A 21,046-nucleotide genomic window follows, 5' to 3' on the forward strand; every position below is an offset into this window, starting at 1 on the left:
TGGCGACACCCATGGGCGCCGCCATTTGCGTTCCTTATTTTGGCACATCTTAGTCTACGTAAATATTTACGAAGACCAAGACGGCGAAAATAAGGGGAACGCAAATAAAGTAGCATCTACGCTGTTTGCGTTCCCCTTATTTTCGCCGTCTTAGTCTTCGTAAATGTTTACGTAGACTAAGATGTGCCAAGATAAGGAACGCAAATGGCGGCGCCCATGGGTGTTGCCATTTGCATACGCGCATTTTTTTTTTCTTTTAAATCAGCCGTGATAGGCTACGTAAACATTTATGTAGCCTATCACGGTGTTTTTAAAAAATCTAGCCGTGATAGGCTACGTAAATCTTTGCGTAGCCTATCACGTTTTCTGTTTGTTTGTTTTTTAAAACTGGAAATGGCGGCAGCGGCAGCAGTTGGTCGGAAGACCAGCCGCCGCAGCCGCCACCGCCGAACCACCACCGGAGCCACCGCCGCCAAGAAGATCCACCCACGGTAAGTCCCATCCCGTAGGGATGTACGAAAGTCCCTTACCTGAACCCAAAAGTTGATTTGCGGTGGGGGGGAGGCACTCCGTCCCTCCCCTTGAAATTCTGGCCAGGGGGGAGGCGTCCCGTCCCTCCCCAAAAAAATTCTGGCCAGGGGGAGGCGCCCCATCCCTCCCCCCCGAAATTCTAGCCGGGGGGAGGAGCCCCGTCCCTCCGGCTGTGAATCCTGTCCTGCCAGGATACAAATGGCGGCGGCCATAGCCGCCGCCATTTGCGTCCCTGCAGTCAGCCGTGATAGGCTACGTAAATCTTTACGTAGCCTATCACGGCTGAGTGAAAGAAAAAAAAAACGCACGTACTCAAATGGCGGCGCCCATGGGCACCACCATTTGCGTTCCTTATTTTGGCATGTGTAGTCTACGTAAACATTTACGTAGACTGCGGCGATAATAAGGGGAATGCAAATAGCGTTCCCCTTATTTTCGCCGTAGTCTACGTAAATGTTTACGCAGACTACACGTGCCAAAATAAGGAACGCAAATGGCTGAGCCCATGGGCGCCGCCATTTGCGTACATGCAGGTTATTTTTTCTTTCACTCAGCCGTGATAGGCTACGTAAACATTCACGTAGCCTATCACGGTGTTTTTTTAAAATCTAGCCGTGATAGGCTACGTAAATCTTTACGTAGCCTATCACTTTTTTTTTTTTTAACTTGGAAATGGCGGCAGTGGCAGCCGGTCGGAAGACCGGCCGCCGCCGCTGCCGAACCGCCGCCACAGCCGCCGCTCAGATTCGCCATAAATTGGACGCCACGATTAATGCAGTTCCACTGGTAGAGGCGTTCAGAGCACCATCTGGTCCAGTTCTATTGGATGAGTTTCAGTTATTGAGGCCTGAGGATGTGGACAAGGTGCTTGGCCACATCCAATCGACCACTTGTGTGCTTGACCCTTGCCCTTCCTGGCTTACTAAATCAAATAAGGAGGGGATGTTCGACTGGGTCCAGGAATTGTAAATTCCTCCTTGAGAGAGGGAGTGGTGCTGGCTGCTTTAAAAGAGGCAGTAATCAGACCACTCCTGAAAAAGCCTAACCTGGACCCAAAGAATGTTAACAATTATAGGCCAGTGGCCAACATCCGCTTCCTAGGCCAGGTGCTTGAAGGGTGGTTGCAGGACACAGCTCCAGGCACTCTTGAATGAAATGGATTATCTAGATCCATTTCCATTGGGCTTCAGGCCTGGTTTTGGAACGGAAACTGCCTTGGTCGCCCTGTGGGATGATCTCTGCTGGGAGAGGGACAGGGGGAGTGCGACCCTATTAATTCTCCTGGACCTCTCAGCAGCTTTCGATGCCATCAACCATGGTATCCTTCTGGATACGTTGTCTGGGTTGGGAGTTGGAGGCGCTGTAGTGGTTCCACTCCTACTTGGATTAGGGATGTACAAAAGTCACTTACCTTTCTGTGGATTCTGTTCATGGGGGGGGAGGCATTCTGTCCCTCCCCCCGGAATCCTTGACGGGGGGGGGGAGGCGATCCAGTCCTCCCCAAGGAATCCTCGACGGCCGGCTGTGCTCCGTGGCGGCTCCACAGAGCAGCCGGCCAGGCCCAGGCCAGGGCTGTCCGCAGCCGGATTTCCAGCCACAGAGGGCTCTGGGTAAAAACAAATAAACAAAATGCATACGCAAATGGCGGCGGCTATGGCCGCCGGTGCTATTTGCATTCCCCTTTCTTTTCTTCGTCTTAGTCTACGTAAATATTGACGCAGACTAAGACAAAGAAAAATAAGGAACGCAAATGGCAGCGGCTCTAGCCGCCGCCATTTGCGTATGCGTTTTTTTTTTACCAGAGCCCCCGCCGCCCCGAACATGCGCCCCAGGTAAGTCTCATCCCGGGGGGGGGATCCGCGGGGGGCAGGGGGGTGGCAGGTCGTTCCGCCACAGATTTCAGGGGGCCAAATGCACTGGCATTCGGCCTTACCAAGATCCGTGGTGGAATTCTCTGACATCCCTATTGAAAATGGTCCGGAAACTACAGCTGGTCCAAATAGGGCAGCAAGATTGTTAACAGGGACTGGCCAACGAGCTCATATTACACCAGTACATTTCCAGCTGCACTGGCTGCCTGTCCATTTCTGGGCCCAACTCAAAGTGCTGGCATTAACATTCAAAGTCCTTAACAGTTTGGGGCCAGGTTATCTGAAAGATCGCCTCCTCCCATATGTGCCTGCCCAGACCCTAAGATCATCCTCAGCGGCCCTCCTCCATGATGAGCCCCTGCCAAAGGAAGTGAGGCAGGTGGCTACTAGGAGCAGGGCCTTTTCTGCTGTGGCACCCCGGCTGTGGAATGAGCTCCCTAGTGAGGTTCGCCTGGCACCTACACTGTATTCCATTCGGTGCCTGATGAAGACCTTTTTGTTTTCCCAGACATTTTTTTAGCCTCTTAGCTCTTTAGACTTTTAGCTTTGCTGTTTTAAATCTTCATTTTAAATCCCTGCATTGCTGCTAGGTTTTATTCTGGTTGTATTGTTTACTGTGGTTTTAACGTTTTATATATTTTATATTGTTTTATTGTGTGCTCTTTGGTTTTAATTATTGTGAACTTCCCAGACAGCTTCAGCTATTGGGTGGTATAGAAATGAAATGAAATGAAATGAAATGAATAATCCTATGGTCCATGGGAGAGCCTGCCAAGGGCCTTAGGACATTGCAGAGCTCCCCGCCTCCAAGGCTGTACACACCGCTGTGACCTTGGTAGGGGAAATGGAAATCTGGATGGCATCAGCAAGTGTGAAGGGAAAGGTCCCAGGTCCATCAAGAAGGAAGGAATGGGAGGAGAAGGTGGAAATAAGGGAAGTCAGGTGGTTAGTCCATGAACTGGATTTCCATCATCATGGAGACTGACACCAATCCATCACCACTGCTCTGGGGGAAATGTCCAACAACTTACAGCCTCCTCAGTTCAAAGCAACCCACCACAGTACAATTCAAAAATCCTGTCACATGGACAACACATGCAACCAGACCTCACTGTTCATCAAGACAGATGATCCCATGCCTCCATCACCCACACTCCCAGTGGTGCACTACCCAACCAGGCAGGCCCTGATCACAATGACCATACTTTCATGACCACATGGAAGACCTGAGGTGGGGTGGGGGCATATCTACCTGGTTCGAGACAAAGGGTGGGGAAGAGAGACCCAATCAGATGGACCAGGAGAATGGCTGGAAGCGATTATCTCACATCTTCCATGCTCGACCCAAACTAGAAGGGCTGACATAAGGGGCTGTGGGCAGAGCTATTGGAGAACATGGTTATTAGTCATGGAGGTACATCTCACCCCTGTGGGGAAGACTGTGATAAGTTGCCCCATGTGCCTGCCTACTCAGTCTGCAGTCCAGGTTCTAACTATGGATGGGCAACTTAAAGAACCCTAAGAAGAGAGAGCAGGTGCCTTGATCTTTAAGATGGACTTGGCCTGGACAGCCCTTCAAATAGCAAATATTCTCTCTAAACACATGGCCACCGTATACTGGGTAGGGCTCACAGACTGGTCGTCAAGGACCTGCTTTGCATGCAGAAGATCCAAGGTCCAATCCCTTGATATCTCCAGGTACCAAGATCTGAAGTAGTAGAGAAGGAAGTGGCCCAAGACCCTGGAGATTCCAGCACTGGACTAGAATGGAGCAATGATATGGCTCCTTGCACAGCAATTCCATGTCTGCATTCAAGTATATCTCTGAGAACTAGATATTGGAGATCAAGAGCTGGGGTTGGCCACCCAGATGACTGGTTTTTGCATAGAGATAACAATCAAAAACCTGTACTGAAGCATTTGAATGTTGTTGTTTTTCTAGCGGACCTTGCACCCTTGGCTTTGAGTGAGGAGTTTCCGTCGCTTCAGGGAAGCCGTCCGGCAAGTTAAATCATGTGTGGGATGGAGGAACACTGTGTTTTGCGTGTAAGCTATTAGCAAGGACTCTCTTGAAAGTCACCTAAAAGAAGAATTGCACATTCTGGGAGAGGGAAACAAAAGATCTGGCAAGGTCAGGGGAACCACATTCAGGCATCAGGACAAGGCAAAAAGAGGAGGTCAAAGAAGGAATCCAGAACCCTGCCCTTCAGGCTGTGAGGGGGATGTGGGAACATGAGACCACTATGAATGGCAGACAGCATGGGCAGACAATATGGGGCCCCTGGATTGACCAGTCTGGGTACTAGGAGTCTGTCTTTCTTACCTGTTCAACAAAGCAGAACCTCTTACCATCTTCAGAGATCTCATACTGCCTGCCAATCACAGAGGCCGATGTTAACATCACTTATTCTTGCCAGTGCATAAATAGCTCTGAGCCCACACAGGGTCTTCACTAAGCCAGGCTTCCAACCCAGTTATTGTCCTACCACTCTCATGTATTCCCTCAAAACCTTGACTACTGCAATGTGTTCTCAGTGGAGCCAGCCCTTGAAGACTTTTTAGAACTTTCAGCCACTGTAACTCTCCCCCACCCCCTGAAAAAGGAGGAAACAGGCAAAGATTGTGATGCAATGAAAGCTTTAATGTGAGGGGAGTGACACAGAAGACAATATATGTCCATATCAAATTGCATAGAATAGAGCTGCATAAAACAATGAGCACAATCAGCCGGTCGGGGGTGAGCTAGGTTCTGTCCTGTCTTCCTTTGTCGGAAATATCCTGCACCTAACACAAAAAGCAAGCCAATTATGCAGGGCTGTGTTGAAAATACATATCAGAAAGAAAGAGGGAAGTGGCACAGATATGGTCAGATGCAGGTTCTCAGAGGTGCTGAGCAACTTACAGCTTCCACTTGAAGCTGCAAGAGCTCAGCAGATCTGAAAGCCATGTCCAGATGGGGATTCATCTCTGTTTCCAGGTTGCTCCAGATTTCATGGATAGTTTGTGTTGAGCTTAGCAGGGGTATCCACAGACACTCTGTCTACGCTTCAACCCATGGCCATAGCCCCTGCCGCCTCCTCCAAGGTACCCTCCGTAACCACCGTAGCCGTAGCGGGATGAGCTGTAGCCAGAAGAGCCATAGCCATAGCCAGTAGCGCATGGTGAGTAGCCTCCAACCGCCAAGGGCTCACAGCTGGAGGACAGAATGGGTCCTGGTATGGTCAAAACAACTGGAGATGGCTGGATCACTACTTCCGATGGTGGGATCTGGCTGATGCATGAGGGCACGACTCCGTGGAGGATGCCAAGACTGCTGGATGATGCAGCACCACCACCTGAGCTACCACCAATGCCACCTCCAATGATGCCGCCACCGATGCTGCCGCCTCCAATGCCACCACCGATGATGCCACATGACCCAAGACCATACACGGGCCTAGAATATGGGATGGTGCAGGATGGAATACAAGACTGAGGGCAGTAAGACATGGCTGGGTGGTGGAGGTGAGCCTGAGACACAAACAAAAATAGCAGGGAGAAGATGTTAAGTCAATTCTGCGGGTGGCAGGGAGAGAGAGAGAACCTGTGTACTGGACAGCGTGGCGGGATAGCTCGAGCGGCAGCGGATCGGTGTGGGAAATTGGGGTCACACCGCTGATCAGCCCCAAGGCTCAACGGTTGACTTCGGGCCCCTTTCTTAGCTCAACTAAATCCACACAGTCGGGGATAAGGGGCCAGCCCAAGACATTTCGCTGCTGCTGTAGCAGAACACCAAATGGATGTCCTAGGGCCAATGTGGTAGATTCTCCTTTGGTGAAGCCTATACATCAGAGACCGCATGGCCACCTAACAGCAGATTTCCTGCATCGGAATGGGTGGTGGTGTTGGACTAGATAACCCCAGAGGTCCCTTCCAACTGTAGCATCTTATGAGTCCTGTTGTATCATTCAGATGCTTATTCCCATCTTCCTCGACCCCCCCCCCTCCAATTCGGCCTCCCAAATCAGCCCGCTTCACCTTGCCGAATGGTAGCGCCGGCCCAGTGAGGATACCAGCCTGGTGTTCCTTGAAGGAAAGGGGGCGTACAAATACGACTGATAAAAAAGGGAGGCATTTTCCCATTCCATATCTGAAGGAAAGCAGGGTTCGACCTTCACACTGAGGAGGTCAACTTGTTCTGAAGGCTGAATCACTTCAGACAGGGGCTGGCAGATCACGCAACAGAATGCTGCTAATTCCCCACATGTAGAAAAACTTACATGTCATGGATCTGGAGAAAGGAAGCTATAGTTCTAGAGCTTGGCAATGACCAGATTTTGAGGTTCCTATGAAGGAATGAGCGCTCTGGTGATGGTGTTAGGGACAGACAGAATGCTAGATCTGTCTGATCCAGCACGGTAATTATTAATTACGTTCTTTACTCCGGCATGGAAATGACATCCCATATTAATATCCCTATCTTGACACTGTGATTTTATCTCTGAAAGTAAACAAGATTTTTTTTTCTCCTCCTCCTCCTCCTTCTCTCTTTGTGTGTGTGTGTGGGGGGGGGGGAATCATCAAAGAGATGATGGTTGGTTTCAAAAGCTAGGCTGTAATCCAGACACATTAATATGAATCAACACAAATTGTCTTAATTTAATCGAAAGGAGACCTCAAGGGCAAGATTCTTAACTGATGTAAAACAACTGGGTTGTTAAAGGTTTGCGCTGGGTGTGGCAACAGGTTTTATTCATTGAGAGAGAAGCATAGGAGCAAATTAAGTCAAGGACAGTTTTCTCACTTAACAGGCTTGGGGAAAGAAAACAAAACAGAGGGGGCAGAAATAAGCAGGGGGAAGGCCATTTTCTCCCAAATATTTCCACCACCTATGTTTATATTTCTGTTTGTTGTTTAAAAAAAAAAAAAAAGTTTCTTTCCTTCTTCATTCTTTTTCCTACTTCTCCTGGGTTTTCCCCCAGGCCTCTACATCTCTAAACCCAACAAAACCCTTTTTTGTACAAAGGTGGATGCTGCACGCTTTTCTGTACATGCCAAACTTTCATCTATTTTTCATAAAAAGACTTACAGAATGCAATCCTTTACATTCTGAGTTCAATGGGACCAAGGAATAGTGAAACTTCCGTGATTGTAGCCTTAATATCCACCCACCCTCTCCTTAAAAGTCAGTGTAGACAATACTGAGGTAGAGATATAAGGCAGCTTCCTATTGCCTCATATGAGCTTATTTAAATCGGCCCTTTATTCAAAACTGTGAGGACTGGAATCTTGCTTTATTTTTAGAGGAAGGGCCATAGCTCAGTGGAAGACCAGGTAATGGGGTAGTGGGGGAATGGCTCCTATCTGAAACCCAGGAGAGCCACCGCCAGACATTTCTGACCTAGATCGTACAGATGTCCTAACACCTCAAAACTTATTTACTGCAATCCCACTTCATTCTGCTGCATGTGTAGAAGACAACATGGCCTAGGTTATCTCAAACAGAGAGAGCTTTTATTGGGGCAATTTGCTTCTCTCTCTCTGGGATCAGGTGACTAGCTTACCAAACGTTAGTGATTTATTGTAGATGATGTTAATATGAATATTTCATATTATGCAATGTTTCCAAGTGTTTGATTTTTTTTTTTTTTAGCTACATCATTTTGAACTTTACAACAACCCTGTAATAGAGGACAGTATTATCATGCCTATATTTCAGGTGAGGTTGCCAAAGCTGAAACATGGTGGCTGACTCATGGCTGGCTAGTGAGCTGGTAGCACAGGCAAGACTTCAGCCAGGGAAATTCAGCTGGGGGTGACATTTCCAGGCTTAAGAACAGAAGGAGAGCCCTGCTGGATCAGCCCCAAAGATCCATTGAGTAGATATGCCTACTGAATCCTACTCATGTTTATTCAGAAGTAACCCTTATTGAGTTCAATGGGTTTTCTCCAAAGCTAGTGGGCATAGGATGGCAGCCTACAGCTAAGAAGATGTGAATATGTCAGTTCTGCCCTCTCCCCCCGTTTTTTTTAATCTCAAGTTCTTTCTCTCCCAGATATGAAGAACTTTGCAGATTTGAGTAAAATCGTAAGGAAAAAAAAAACTGAAATTAATTTTTCACCCATCTGTACTAGCCAAATTCAACAGGTACAGCTATTCCCAGCATGGATGGGACCATAATGTAGCTGCCTGCCATAAATCTATTAAAGATGAGAAGTCTGTCAGAAAAAAAAGAGATGGCAACCCTAATTAAGCCTTAACATGCCTGAATACTCAGGGATTCAAACCCAGAGTTTTAAGAGCAAAGCACTCAAAGCCCCGGGCCTGGATGGATGACTTGGCCATGTCAAATTTCCCCACATTTGAATCTTTTTCAAAAAAAATATTTCAAGTTCTTTTGGCCCAAATGTGGAGAACGTTGCACATCATTTTGGTAAATTCTGATCAAAACCGAACTGAAATCCTCATGCATCCCTAACAAAGAATCAAAGAGGCTTTCCTGGTCGATTCAAAAGCTCTTTTTCCTTCCCTCAAAATGTCTTGTAGGTTTTCACCAAACCAAGGAGCCTCTAAGTTTCCCTCAGAATTTCCCTGTAAGCAAAATTCAAGGACAACTCCATTAGCAAAGCTCTCAAAGAAATCTGCTGTACATACCTTGTCCTCTAAAGTGCAGAAATGAAGAGATGAGGTGGAGAGAATCTGGTGAAGACACTAGGAACTACTATGGCTTTTTATACTCTTTTGGAGGCTGGAAACAGGAGATGAGGCACACCTTTTTTCCACTTTAGGATTTAATTATTTCCCAACATTCTGTTTGATCTATTATCTCTATCTTGCCCCAATTATATGGACATAAATAGTATAGATTTTGCTTATTAGGAGTTATGAGTCCTTCACCATCCTCACATATTATAATCTCGTCTTTTAACTCCACCCTACATTTTATTTGTCATTCGCCCTTGGTCAAATTCCCATGGCTTCAAAAATTCCTGGTAAATGGGACAATGACATCTCCCCGCCCTGGATGAGAGATGCAAGTGAAACCAGCATGGTTGAATTTATTTGAACTGGATCTGAATCAGTTGTTCGAGGAGGAAAATCAACCCAATGGATTTCTCACATCAACATTTATTCATTGGGCTAGCTTGAGTTGGACAGGTGGGAAATGGAGAGTTTGTGTACTATATATGTATGTGTGTGGGGGGGTCTTCTTTTAACTTTCCAATCCTTTGGTACCATAGGCAGAGCAAAGCTTCCTCCCACAAAGCCCAACAGTGTAACATTACAAACTGAGCCAACCATCTTCTGCATTGACCCTGGATTCCATTTCTTGGTCACTTTCAAAGCAGCTTTTCCCAATCTAGCACCCACCAGATGTATTTTGACTACAACTCTCATCAACCTCAAGCCAATGGTCATGCAAGCTGTCAAGCCAATGGTCATGCATGCTGGGGATGATGGGAGTCCTATCCAACACAACTGGAGGGTACCCGATCAGACAGGGCTGCTCTAGAGCAGGGGTAGGAAACATGGTACACCAGTGTGTCCCCAGACGCCTTCCTTGGTACCCACTAAGGCACTATATTCCTCCCATTTAAAAAACAAAACAAAACTATTTTTATATTTTCTTACTGGCAGCTGTCACTGCTTCAAAGTGAAGTGGGAGCCTCTAGCTGCTGTCACCTTAACCCCCCACCTCTCATAAATGTCTCTGGGCAGGTTACTTGTGATCTATGACTAGCCATCCCCACCCAGGGCAGCCATATTTGTGTTGTACCCAGTTCAGTTTCTCAAATGTCCAAATGTGCCTATGGATGAAAAATATCACTTCCCTTTGCTCTAGGCTGTGTTGGAATGTTGGGCACTTAGCAAAGATTTATTGATCAGCTTCTGATGTCCCTAAACTTTTCCTCGCCCAAATTGCTGCTCCCTGCATTTTGGAATTCTAAATAACCTCAGCTGGTTCCAAGATGGAAGAGATGTTTTAGGAATTCTCCATTATTTCCTCTTGACCGGAATGAAGACATGAGGCAATTTGAGGGATAAAAGGACAACTTCAAGGACCTGTAAAGAGTAATAAAATCTACAGATATGTGCAGACACACTTTAACACAGCTTCCCCAACCTGGTGTATTTCAGCTGTGTTGGACCCCCTTCATTTCCAGACAAGGGGTGACTAGCTAACCCTTTGGTTCCCAATGTTCCTGCACATATCTGCTTTGTGGCCCCAGTTCTCTGAACTCCACCTTGAAGCTCAGATCACCTCACCCATATTTTTGGTAGCAATCTGTTCTTCTTCCTCTTCCTTTTCCTCTTTTCATTCGAACAAGGGAAGTGTGCATATCAATATGCATTTTTGAAAAATACAAAGAATTATTCCTTGCCCCCACCCCACCCCACCCCAATAGGTATAACGGGTTAAATGACAGGAGGGTAGATTTTGGTCGAATATTAGAAGGAATGTCTTACTGCTAAGAGCAGTTCAACAATGGGACCAGTTACTAGAGGAGTGGTGGGCTCTCTCACACAGGATGTTTTCATGCAGAGGCTGGAGAACTGCCTGTTGGGGATTCTCTAGCTTTTGATTTGCTATATCCAGCAAAGGTTGAACTAGAAGGCCTACAGGTTTGCTTCTCCTTCTCCTCTTATGCCTTCTCCTTCTCCTCCTATTATTTTTCCTTTTTCTCCTTCACCTTCTGTTTCCCCGCTTCCTGCTCCTCCTGAAGTCAGGGGTCAGCATGGTTGGGCACCTGCTAGGGCCCATACTTGAGCAGAAGATCCCCTAGTGATCCCCAGAGCTCCCTGCCCCTGTTCATCTTCCTTCTCCTCTTCGTTGCTGCTTCCTTTTCACTGCCCTCTCCAAGTTTATGAAGAAGGGCAAGGGTAAGGAAGAGTAGCAGGCAGCATCCCTTTACCTTGCTTGCTCATTACTGGCAGTGGTGCAGATCAGGTAAGGATGTATGACAAAATTGTTTCAGTTCATTTTTGATCAGGATTTGCATCATTGGAACTGAACACAGACTTGGACACAAAGCGTAGCCTACATTCGTACATTTCTGAGCTGGCAATGTCATCTCCCCCCACCCCCCACCCGCAGTATGTTCATCGTTTGTAAACTGCACGTGAAAAAAGGTGTACTTTTGAAAAATGTGCACAAATTTCACTTTAATCAATGGGGGAAGTATGTTCATGTTTCAAAGATGCACACATATTTGGGAAAATATGCATGGAAGCACACACAGATTTTCATACAAACAACAAAAGAAAAACAAAGCTCAAAGTCTGATACAGACTCAAACAAGCTTTGAGATGGCATTCGGAGAATTGCCATAGAGAGGTGTTCCAACTGTCAAGAATAAGGGGGAAACTGCAAAAGCGGGGAAACCACAAATGTATTGGTAGTTGTGGGAAGGAAGGGAGCTTGGGAAAGGGGATGGGGCCTCTCGGGAACCCCTAGAGTGCCATATTGGGACCCCATCTGGCTCAGATTTGACCCACTGACCTGACAGTCGCATCAATTGCATAGTGGATAGAGTGTTGGATGTGGTTTGAGAAAAGCTGAGTTGAATGTGTGAAGTGTCCTTGTACTGAGCCAGACTGATGATTCATCCAGCCCAGTATTCCCTCCTGGCAGGACCTTCGCAAGGTCAGCGAGAGTAATTTTTCCCCCATTCATCCTTGCTAATGAAGTTGAAGGCCCTTTACACTGAAGAATGTGGAGTTCTTTAGGATTTGATATCATTCTACCCTTACTAGAAATGGCTGTCCAAGCATTTGGGCAGAGAGGGGCCTTTCTCCTAAGTACCTTTAGGCTGCAATCTATAACACCTACCTGGAAATAAGTCCCATTGAACTCAACAGGACTTTATTTCTCAGTAGACAGGCATTAGAGGTGTACAGAATTATGTATGGTGTGAAGAATGTGGATCAGGAGACATTTTTCTCCCTGCCTCATAATATTAGAACCCAAAGGGCTCCTCCCCTGAAGCTGGGTGGGGGGAGATGATGGACAGATCCAAAGAAGGAAGGGCTGGATGCACCCGATCTCATCTGACCCCAGAAGCTAAGCAGGGTCAGCCCTGGTTAGTACTTGGATGGGAGACCACCTGGGAATCAGGCTTCCTGCATTGAGCAGGGGGTTGGACTTGATGGTCTTGTAGGCCCCTTCCAACCCTATGATGCTATGATTCTAGGATAAGGACTTCTTCACACAGCACAGAGGCAAACTATGGAATTCACTTCCACAAGATGGAGTGATAGCCATCACTTTGGATGGCTTTAAAAAGACACAGGAGAAGCCTATCCATGGCTACTAGTCCTGATGGCTATATGCTACGTCCAGTACCAGAGGCAGTGAGCCTATGTACACCAATTGCTGGGGAACATGGGTGGGAGGCTGCTGTTGCACTCATGTCCTGCTTGGGTTCCCAGTCAACAGCTGGTTGGCCACTATGTGAACAGAATGCTGGACTAGATGGACCCTTGGTCTGATCCAGCAGGCCTCTTCTTGTGTTCTAAGGATTGTGCCTGTTCACTGATGGTGCCAGACTTTGAAAATCTGAGGGATGCTGTGCTCAGAGCAGGTGTTTGACCACTGGGCTATGAAAGGCTTCTTGCCAATGACATTTGTTTGATTCCTTATGTTTGTATATGTTTCTTTCTAGACTGCCCAGTCGCACAAATTCTCTGGTTGGTAGACAAATTAAAAAAACAAACACAAAGCACAAGGTTGCCATGGAACAATGGCAATAAAACTACTCAGATAAAAACCAAGATGAAGGCCGCCAGTGGCACATAATGAAACCAAAAGTAAAACAAGCAACAAGGATAAAAGAACATTAAGATCTGAAAGCTCACACACACACACACACACACACACACACAAATCCCATGTCATAAAATGCCTGGTATAATAGAAAAATACTCACCTGGTGCCAAAAGGACCATAATATAGATGCAAGGTGAGCCTCTCTGAAGAGGGCATTCCACAGACCTTTTGCCACCACTGCAAAGGTCCTCTCTCTTGTAGTCACCTCACTTCATTTGGTTGGTCCACCTTGAGAAGGGCCTCAGGTTATGAGCATAGGGTCCAGTTGGGTAAAAATGGGAGGAGACACACCTTCAGGTAACCTGGCCCCAAGATCTCTAGAGGTTTAAAGGTTAAAACCAGCATGGTGGTTTAAAACCAGTGGTGGTTGTGGTGGTGGTTGTGTTGGTTCTTCTTCTTCTTCTTCTTCTTCTTCTTCTTCTTCTTCTTCTTCTTCTTCTTCTTCTTCTTCATCTCCTCCTTCTATGACCAAGTGGGGACTAGAACCCAGATCACCCAAGTCCCAGTTCAACACTCTAACTGCTATACCACACTGGCTCAGAAATGGGCCTGGAAATGTACTTGCAGTCAGTACGGTGGGCCAACGACATGGCAGGTAGGTAAGAACACAAGTACATAAGAGCATAAGAAGAGCTATGCTGGATCAAACCAAAGGTCCACCTAGTCCAGCATTCTGTTCACACAGTGGCCAACCAGCTGTCCAACCATCTGCAGGTACACAGAGAGGCATAATCCTTTCCATGATGGTTTTAGCTCTATCTATTGAATTTGGCTGGCGGAGCCACCTGCTACCTGCCATGTCCTTTTTGCTTTCTCCCACATTCAGTTTTTTAAATGTCAAGTTCCTTCTCCCCCAGCTATGAAGATTAGTGAGTTTCGGTGAATTCTTATCAGAACTAAGGTGACGTTTTCAGCTTAGTTCTGATAAGAATTCACTGAAACTCACTAATCTTCATAGCTGGGGGAGAAGGAACTTGACATTTAAAAAACTGAATGTGGGAGAAAGCAAAAAGGACACATTTACCCATCTCTACCCCATGGTCCCTAATATCTCAGACAGAAATCTGTTTCCAGTGCCTGTACTCCAAATCCTTTTAAACTGGGGGTGTAAGGGCTTGCATCTAGGCCTTGTAATGTGCAACAGATGTGGTCTGCCACCAAGCTATTGTTTACCAATAAGGGGTTGATGGGCCATCACTCACAGGTAGAACAAGATGACCCCAAATACCAGATATTGGGAGACAACCGTGGGAGAAAGCTATTGCTTTTGTCCAGTGTTGCGGACTTCCCCAGAGGCACCTGGCTGACCACAGTGGGAAACAGGATCTTGATCTAGACATGCCTTTGGCCTGATCCAGCTCAGGGCTCTCCCCTTACATTCTTATACAAGCAGAAGGTCCCAGTTCAGTCCCTGGCATCTCCAATTAAAAGGAACCATAATAACAGAAGAAGACTTAATTTATTTATTTATTTACAATAAATAAATGTAGATGATCCACATCCAAACATTTCAGAGCAGTAAACAGCAGATAGAATAAAATAATAAAAACACCACTTTTTATTATTACTATTTTTAAAGAAACAGGGTTCTGATAAAACCAAGTTTTGATAAACCAGGGTTGGTCACTTGAGGAAGGCCTCTCGAAATAACAATGTCTTCAGGAGGCACTGGAAGCAACACAACATCGGTGCCTGCCTGATCTCCAAAGGCACGGAGTTCCATACGAAGGGGGCCACCACACTGAAGGCTCTTTTCCTGGTGGACTCAAGTCAGGCCATAACTGGCTATCAAAACTGAAGACAACTAGGAACATAAGAAAAGCTATGCTGGATCAGACCAAGGGTGCATCTATTTTTATTTATTTATTTATTTATTTATTTATTTATTTATTTATTTCTATACCGCCCAATAGCCGAAGCTCTCTGGGTGGTTCACAAAAACTAGTCTAGTCCAGCACTCTGTCTACGCAGTGGTGAACCAGCTGCCCAGGGGAAACCCACAAGCAGGACATGAGTGCAACAGCACCCTCCTGCCCATGTTCCCCAGAAACTGGTGTACATAGGCAAACTGCCTCTGATACTGGAGATCAAATCTAGCCATCAGGACTAGTAGCCATTGATAGCCTTCTGCTCCTCCATGAATTTGTCTAACCCCCTTATAAAGCCATCCAAAGTGGAGGCCATCACTACTTCTCATGAAAGTGAATTCCACAGTTTATGCACTGTGTGAAGAAGTCCTTCCTGTTGTCTGTCTTGAATCTTCACCAATCAGGCACACATGGTCATCTAAAGGGTGGGGGGACATAAGTCTATTGAATCCAGGGTCTAAAATTTCCTGGCAACACCACTGGGTCCCATCCATCCCATTTAAGGAATCTGCAATCTAAAAGTTGACACAGAAAAGAAGGAGCTTCTTCAGTCGAATCATCACTCAGCTCAGTCATGAAACTCACTGGATGACCCCATAGTCCAGCATATGGTCAACCTCTGCTTCACATCTCTGGCTACCTGTGAAAGATGACAAGGTCAATTGTGCCATGGGGAAACTTACGGAGGAGTCAGGGGAAACTCACAGAGGGCTGTTTTCTAGATCAGGAGCCCGTAATTTTTGTAATGCTTAAGTTCCACCCATGATTACTGTCAAATCAACGCCATGCGAGAAGAAGTCATTATCGGCCCACAAAAACCACTGGAAGAAGACCTGTTTACATGTTATACAGGCCTATTAAAAAAAACTCCTGCAGAGTTTCCTACTCCAATTTAATTTTAATCAAATACCCTTGGATTCCACCTCAATGAATTGTCTGATGTGATCTCGAGATAGATATGAATGCCTTAAATAGACATTTTCCCCACTGTCAAATAATTATATTGCATTTCATTAGTGGGGTGTAGAATCAAACAATTATTCCATTAGAAGTAATAACATTTCACATGCACAGAAAAACTCAACTAATTAAAGGGTTTGCAGAGCCATCTGAAATCTTTTCAGTGGAAAGAAGCTCTAAAATTGCAGCCTCCGCCCCAACGTTGGCTATTGTTCCCGCTGACGTCTGGGAACCATCCAAGGCTCAGCAAGATGAAGGCATAATGGGAGTCGTTGCCAGAGGAAAGAATGAAAAAAAAAATGCCACAAGGTTGTGAAACCTTGTACAAGGAATCCAGAAACTTGGTGTCCCCCAGAAAGCACTGTGACATTAAGATGTTCAGTTTATATATAGACTAATAACAGAGTATTAAAAATACATTTTAAGCTAAACATTTTGGCTTCTGGAACTTAAAATATATATTTTAATACTCTGTTGTCTGTCTTTCTACCTTTCTTATACATTTTACCTTAAGACTGATTGCATTCACAGTGGACCGAGAGCCTGCTTAGGATTGTGCCGCTTTACACTAACCTTCTATCTATCTATCTATCTATCTATCTATCTATCTATCTATCTATCTATCTATCCATCCATCCATCCATCCATCCATCTATCCATCTATCTATCCATCCATCCATCCATCCATCCATCCATCCATCCATCCATCTATCCATCCATCCATCCATCCATCCATCCATCTATCTATCCATCCATCCATCTATCCATCTATCTATCTATCTATCTATCTATCTATCTATCTATCAGCAGCTACAAACAAGAAGTGTATGTACAAATGTGAAAAGTTTAGGAAGGAAGAGTTGTTTTTGTTGTTGGTTTTTAATAACCTCTATTCTCACATTTTGGGTTGGGCACTGAAATATACTCCTATATATATTTCACAGGAGTATGCAAAGGTTTTTATTATTATTATTAATATTATTATTATTATTATTATTATTATTATTTAATTCTCAGTACACAATTCAGGCCCAGGGCTGTACTAGACTCCTATCTGTTTCTGGATCCAACTCAAACTTCTCCACATTTATTTATTTTATTTGTAACCCACCTTTCTACAAAAAATAAAAGAAAGAAAGATGGCACTGAAGCTGGCTTACAGAAAGAATTAAAATGGATTAAATTAAACAATAAAAGAATGCATGGAAATACAATAAAAACGTAATAATCACAGAGGAAAAAATCAAGATGCCCTATATATATTTAATAAGAGTATGTGAAGGGTGTTTTGTTTGTTTTTTAATGTCAATACACAATCCAGGCCCAGGACTGTACTGGACTCCTATCTGTTTCTGGATCTCTAGACACTCCAGACACCCAGGGTTTAACACAACAGTTGACTGGTAAATGAAAACAAGCAAATTACAACAAACAGTATTTATACAATATTGCTGAGTGATACAAAAGGCATTAAGACAAAATACAAGTTGCAAAATGCACATTGCTTTACCCTAGCTGTACTTCGACTTCTCCAGCCTGCTCCTTCCTGCTCCTTCCTCAGGCTCTGCTCTTCCTGACTCTGCTTTTATTGCTCTTGTCTTTCTGATTCTCTCTTTTTATACCCTCCTCCCTCAAAAACAAAAGTACTGTTTCGAACCTGAAGAAATTAAGCTTAACTGGGAAAATGAAATCGAAACTTAATCGGGGAAATAAAACCTCTCAGGGGTACCTCCTCCCAACAAAACGCTCGCAACAAAGCCCCCCACCCCCCACCCCGCGAAAGGCACGCGAAACGGGACACCTACCTGCTGCCATTCGCGCTGACTTGTGAATGGTGGTCGCCATTTGCGTTCCCTTTTTTTCCCCCGATGTAATAGGCTACATAAATATTTATGTAACCTATCATGGCAAAAAAAAAAAAAAAGGAACACAAATGGTGGCCATCATAGCCGCCGCCATTTGCGTTCGCTGTTTTGTGGGGGGGGGGGTTGCTACGTAAATATTTACGTAGCCTATCACGGCAAAATACAGGGACGCAAATGGTGGCGGCTACGGCCGCCGCCATTTGCATCCCTGCAGGCTGCCCAGCAGCCGGATGTCCAGCTGTGGGTGGCCCCAGCCGGCGGCTCCACAGAATCTCTGCAGAGGAGAGTCAGCTGGAGAGAATTTTGGGGGAGGGACAGAGCGCCTCCCCCCCACCGCGAATGTCACCCTTCAAAAAGGTAAGTGACTTTCGTACATCCCTAGATATTGCCAGCAGTTTGAAACAAGAACTTGCAGGTTAGAATAATTTCGGGAGGGATGCCCCCCCTTCCAATGATGCTCCCCTACGTCGACCTTCACACATTGCGAACTGGGTAGAACGTCTGAGCTCCGCACCTAACTTTCCCCTCTTAGCTCTGCGCTGCAGTCTAGCATCCCTCAGGTTGCACCCCACACTCTCCTCCTTCTCCCTCCTCCTCCTCCTGGGTTCTCATGGAGGAGGGAAGGGGGGGTTTCAGGCCCAACCACCTGGGTGTTAGCATCCTGAGAAGCACTCCTATCCATATCTGAACTTGCTCAGGAAGATGCCTCCCCCAGTTCTGGCTGTTCCCTGTCTGAGTCTGAACTGCTAACTATCTCCATATGCTCAGAATCAATCCTGACAGTACAGTATTATTGACATGTATATACTGCCTGATCTGCTAAAAAGCCATCAAGGCAGTGTACAGCAGCAATTCATAACAAGAAAATATTTGCTTCTTAACTTGTCCATAGGTGATCTGGAGTAAGGGGTGAACAGTGAAGGTTTGCTTCTGGCACCTGATAACACAGGGTGATAAAAACACAAAGGAATTGCAAAGAGTTCCAAAAGGATCCCTCCAAACTGAGTGAATGAGCAATGAAATGGCAACTGCAGGCTAATGCAAGTAAGTGAATCACATTAGGACAAGAAACACACAGCCTAGCTTCACATTAGGGATGCATCATGCATGAGAATTTCATTTGTGGGTGAAAGAAGGGAGGCGGGGAATAAAGAGACGAGGCACCAATAGTTGGTATAAAACATGGACCACATTTATGAAATTGATCAGTTCTACGAAGGGAAACCTAAGCGGGCAACTTCTCCAAGCCAGTGATTTCCCGGCATTATATTGGGTGAGACATTGGATGCCTGTAGTTTGGCATCCCTAATCGCCACCCTACAGGACTGCCCAATTCTTAGGATGGGAGGCCTTCCCCTGTCACCACCACAACCACCACCCAGCCGCCTCAGGCTGCAAAACTCTGAGTGGGTGAGGAGAGTTGGCCTCAAAAGTTATTCTTATCTTCCAACAAGGGCCGCAATACCCAGAAGCCTCAGGCCTTACCAGTGACCAGAAACGGTGTCTCCGAATGCTCGCCAACCCCATTCCCCACCCAAGGTGCCTGGACATACCTGCCTATTTAGAAAATGTGGTCAAATCACCTAAGTATTTAAATCAGACCAAAACAACCTGCAATCAACTCCCAACCCCGCTTACAGTGTGAAGTAGGCAAAAAGATACAGAGCCAAAATCAGTTTGACTATGAGCCAAAATATCCTACCTAGTACCCGGCCCCCGAAAGGACGACCAGCTTAGCCCACACTGCATACAGGGAGGGAGGGAGGAAGCCGTGTTTCACAGAGGGTGAGAGGGGGGCTGCTGCAGCATAAGTCAACTAGGAGGCTGCTCCCTGGTGGTGCCACACCTTTGAACGCCAGTCGCCAGTGATGTTCACCTGTCTCTGCTTCCCACCCCACCCACCCTGCAAAAGCAAACTGGATGCAGGGGAAGGGACCTCTGCTTGCAAAACATGCAGATATGCCCCGTTCACACACACACACCCAAACGCAAGCACGTGCAGGAGAACAGATTCTCCAGAAACGTTCACAAATCCTCAAACATGTGCTCACATTTGGGGGGGGGGAAGCATTTTGATGAGAAAAGTTTGCAATTGCACAACTTTAAAAAGGCACCATTTCACATTTTAGTCCGGTGGGGGTGGGTGGGTGGGAAATGCATGCAAACATGAGATTTTCCCCCCATGAGTTTCACATTTGATTGCGTACATTTTGTGCAATTTCTCCATTTGCACAAAACAAGCAGAGATCACAACCATGAGTGCAAAGCAAGGAGATACGAGTGGCAAGCTAATGTTCAAAGAACCGTGTTGAACACAAACGTAGTTTGTTCGCACTTCCTTAAATCACATATATACAGATGTAGCATGAGCTGGTCAAGAAAACACTCTTGGAGTCATGGTGTTTAGCTCAATGAAAATGTTGTCCCAGTGTATGGCTTCTATGAAAAAGTCCATGTTGGGGATCATTAGGAAAGGAATCAGAAATAAAAGTGCCGAAGTCATAATGCCTTTATACAAATCTATGGTGTGACTCTACTTGGATTTCTGGTTACCTATCTGAAAAAGGTAGGGATGTCAGAGAATTCTGTGATGGATCTCGGTGAGGCCGAATGCCAGTGCATTCGGCTCCCCGAAAACTGTCGTGGAACGAAGCCCCCACCCCCCCAACCCACGAAAGGCACACGGGATGAAGTGCCCGCCACCCCCACCCCATGAAAGTTGCACGAAACAGAGCACTTACCTGCTCCCGTCCGTGCTGCTTTGCGAATGGCGGCCATCCTGCAGCTGCCATTCGCTTCCTCCTTCTTCAGCCATGATAGGCTACGTAAATACTTATGTAGCCTATCACAGCTAATGCAGGGACGCCATTTGCATCCCTCTGGAGGCTGTGATAGGCTACGTAAGTATTTACATAGCCTATCACGGCGGGGGGGGGGAACCCAGCGTATGCAAATGGTGGCAGCTACTGCCATTTGCGTACGCTGGTTTTTTTTCCCCCTGCCGTGATAGGCTACGTAAGTATTTACTTAGCCTATCATGGCAAGGGGGAAAAAAACCCAGCCTACGCAAATGGTGGCAGCTACCGCCACTTGCGTACACTGGGGTTTTCCCCCTGCCATGATAGGCTACCTAAATATTTACA

The 21,046-nt window shown here is 46.1% G+C and overlaps 1 protein-coding gene across 1 annotated transcript; it reads right to left on the reverse strand.

Annotated features, from left to right (window-relative positions):
- Positions 1 to 5,029: 5,029 nt before the first annotated feature.
- Positions 5,030 to 20,706, reverse strand: LOC146334604 (uncharacterized). Its single transcript, XM_084824199.1, has 2 exons — positions 20,645 to 20,706; positions 5,030 to 5,912 (listed from the first exon to the last, which is right to left on the reverse strand). The coding sequence occupies exons 1-2, from the start codon at positions 20,693 to 20,695 to the stop codon at positions 5,415 to 5,417; spliced, it is 549 nt and encodes a 182-aa protein (XP_084680325.1). The 5' UTR covers positions 20,696 to 20,706; the 3' UTR covers positions 5,030 to 5,414.
- Between the last annotated feature and the right edge of the window lie 340 nt (positions 20,707 to 21,046).

This window comes from Heloderma suspectum, chromosome 17, assembly GCF_057233095.1.
Source record: "Heloderma suspectum isolate Gila_16-S chromosome 17, 16-S_ref, whole genome shotgun sequence".
Lineage (NCBI taxonomy): Eukaryota > Metazoa > Chordata > Lepidosauria > Squamata > Helodermatidae > Heloderma > Heloderma suspectum.

Coding starts and splice junctions, on each gene's coding strand:
- LOC146334604 (XM_084824199.1), bottom strand. CDS start 20,695: ATGGCAGCTGCAGGATGGCCGCCATTCGCAAAGCAGCACGGACGGGAG. Junction 5,913..20,644: donor AGCAGCACGGACGGGAGCAG/GTAAGTGCTCTG, acceptor TTTGTGTCTCAG/GCTCACCTCCACCACCCAGC.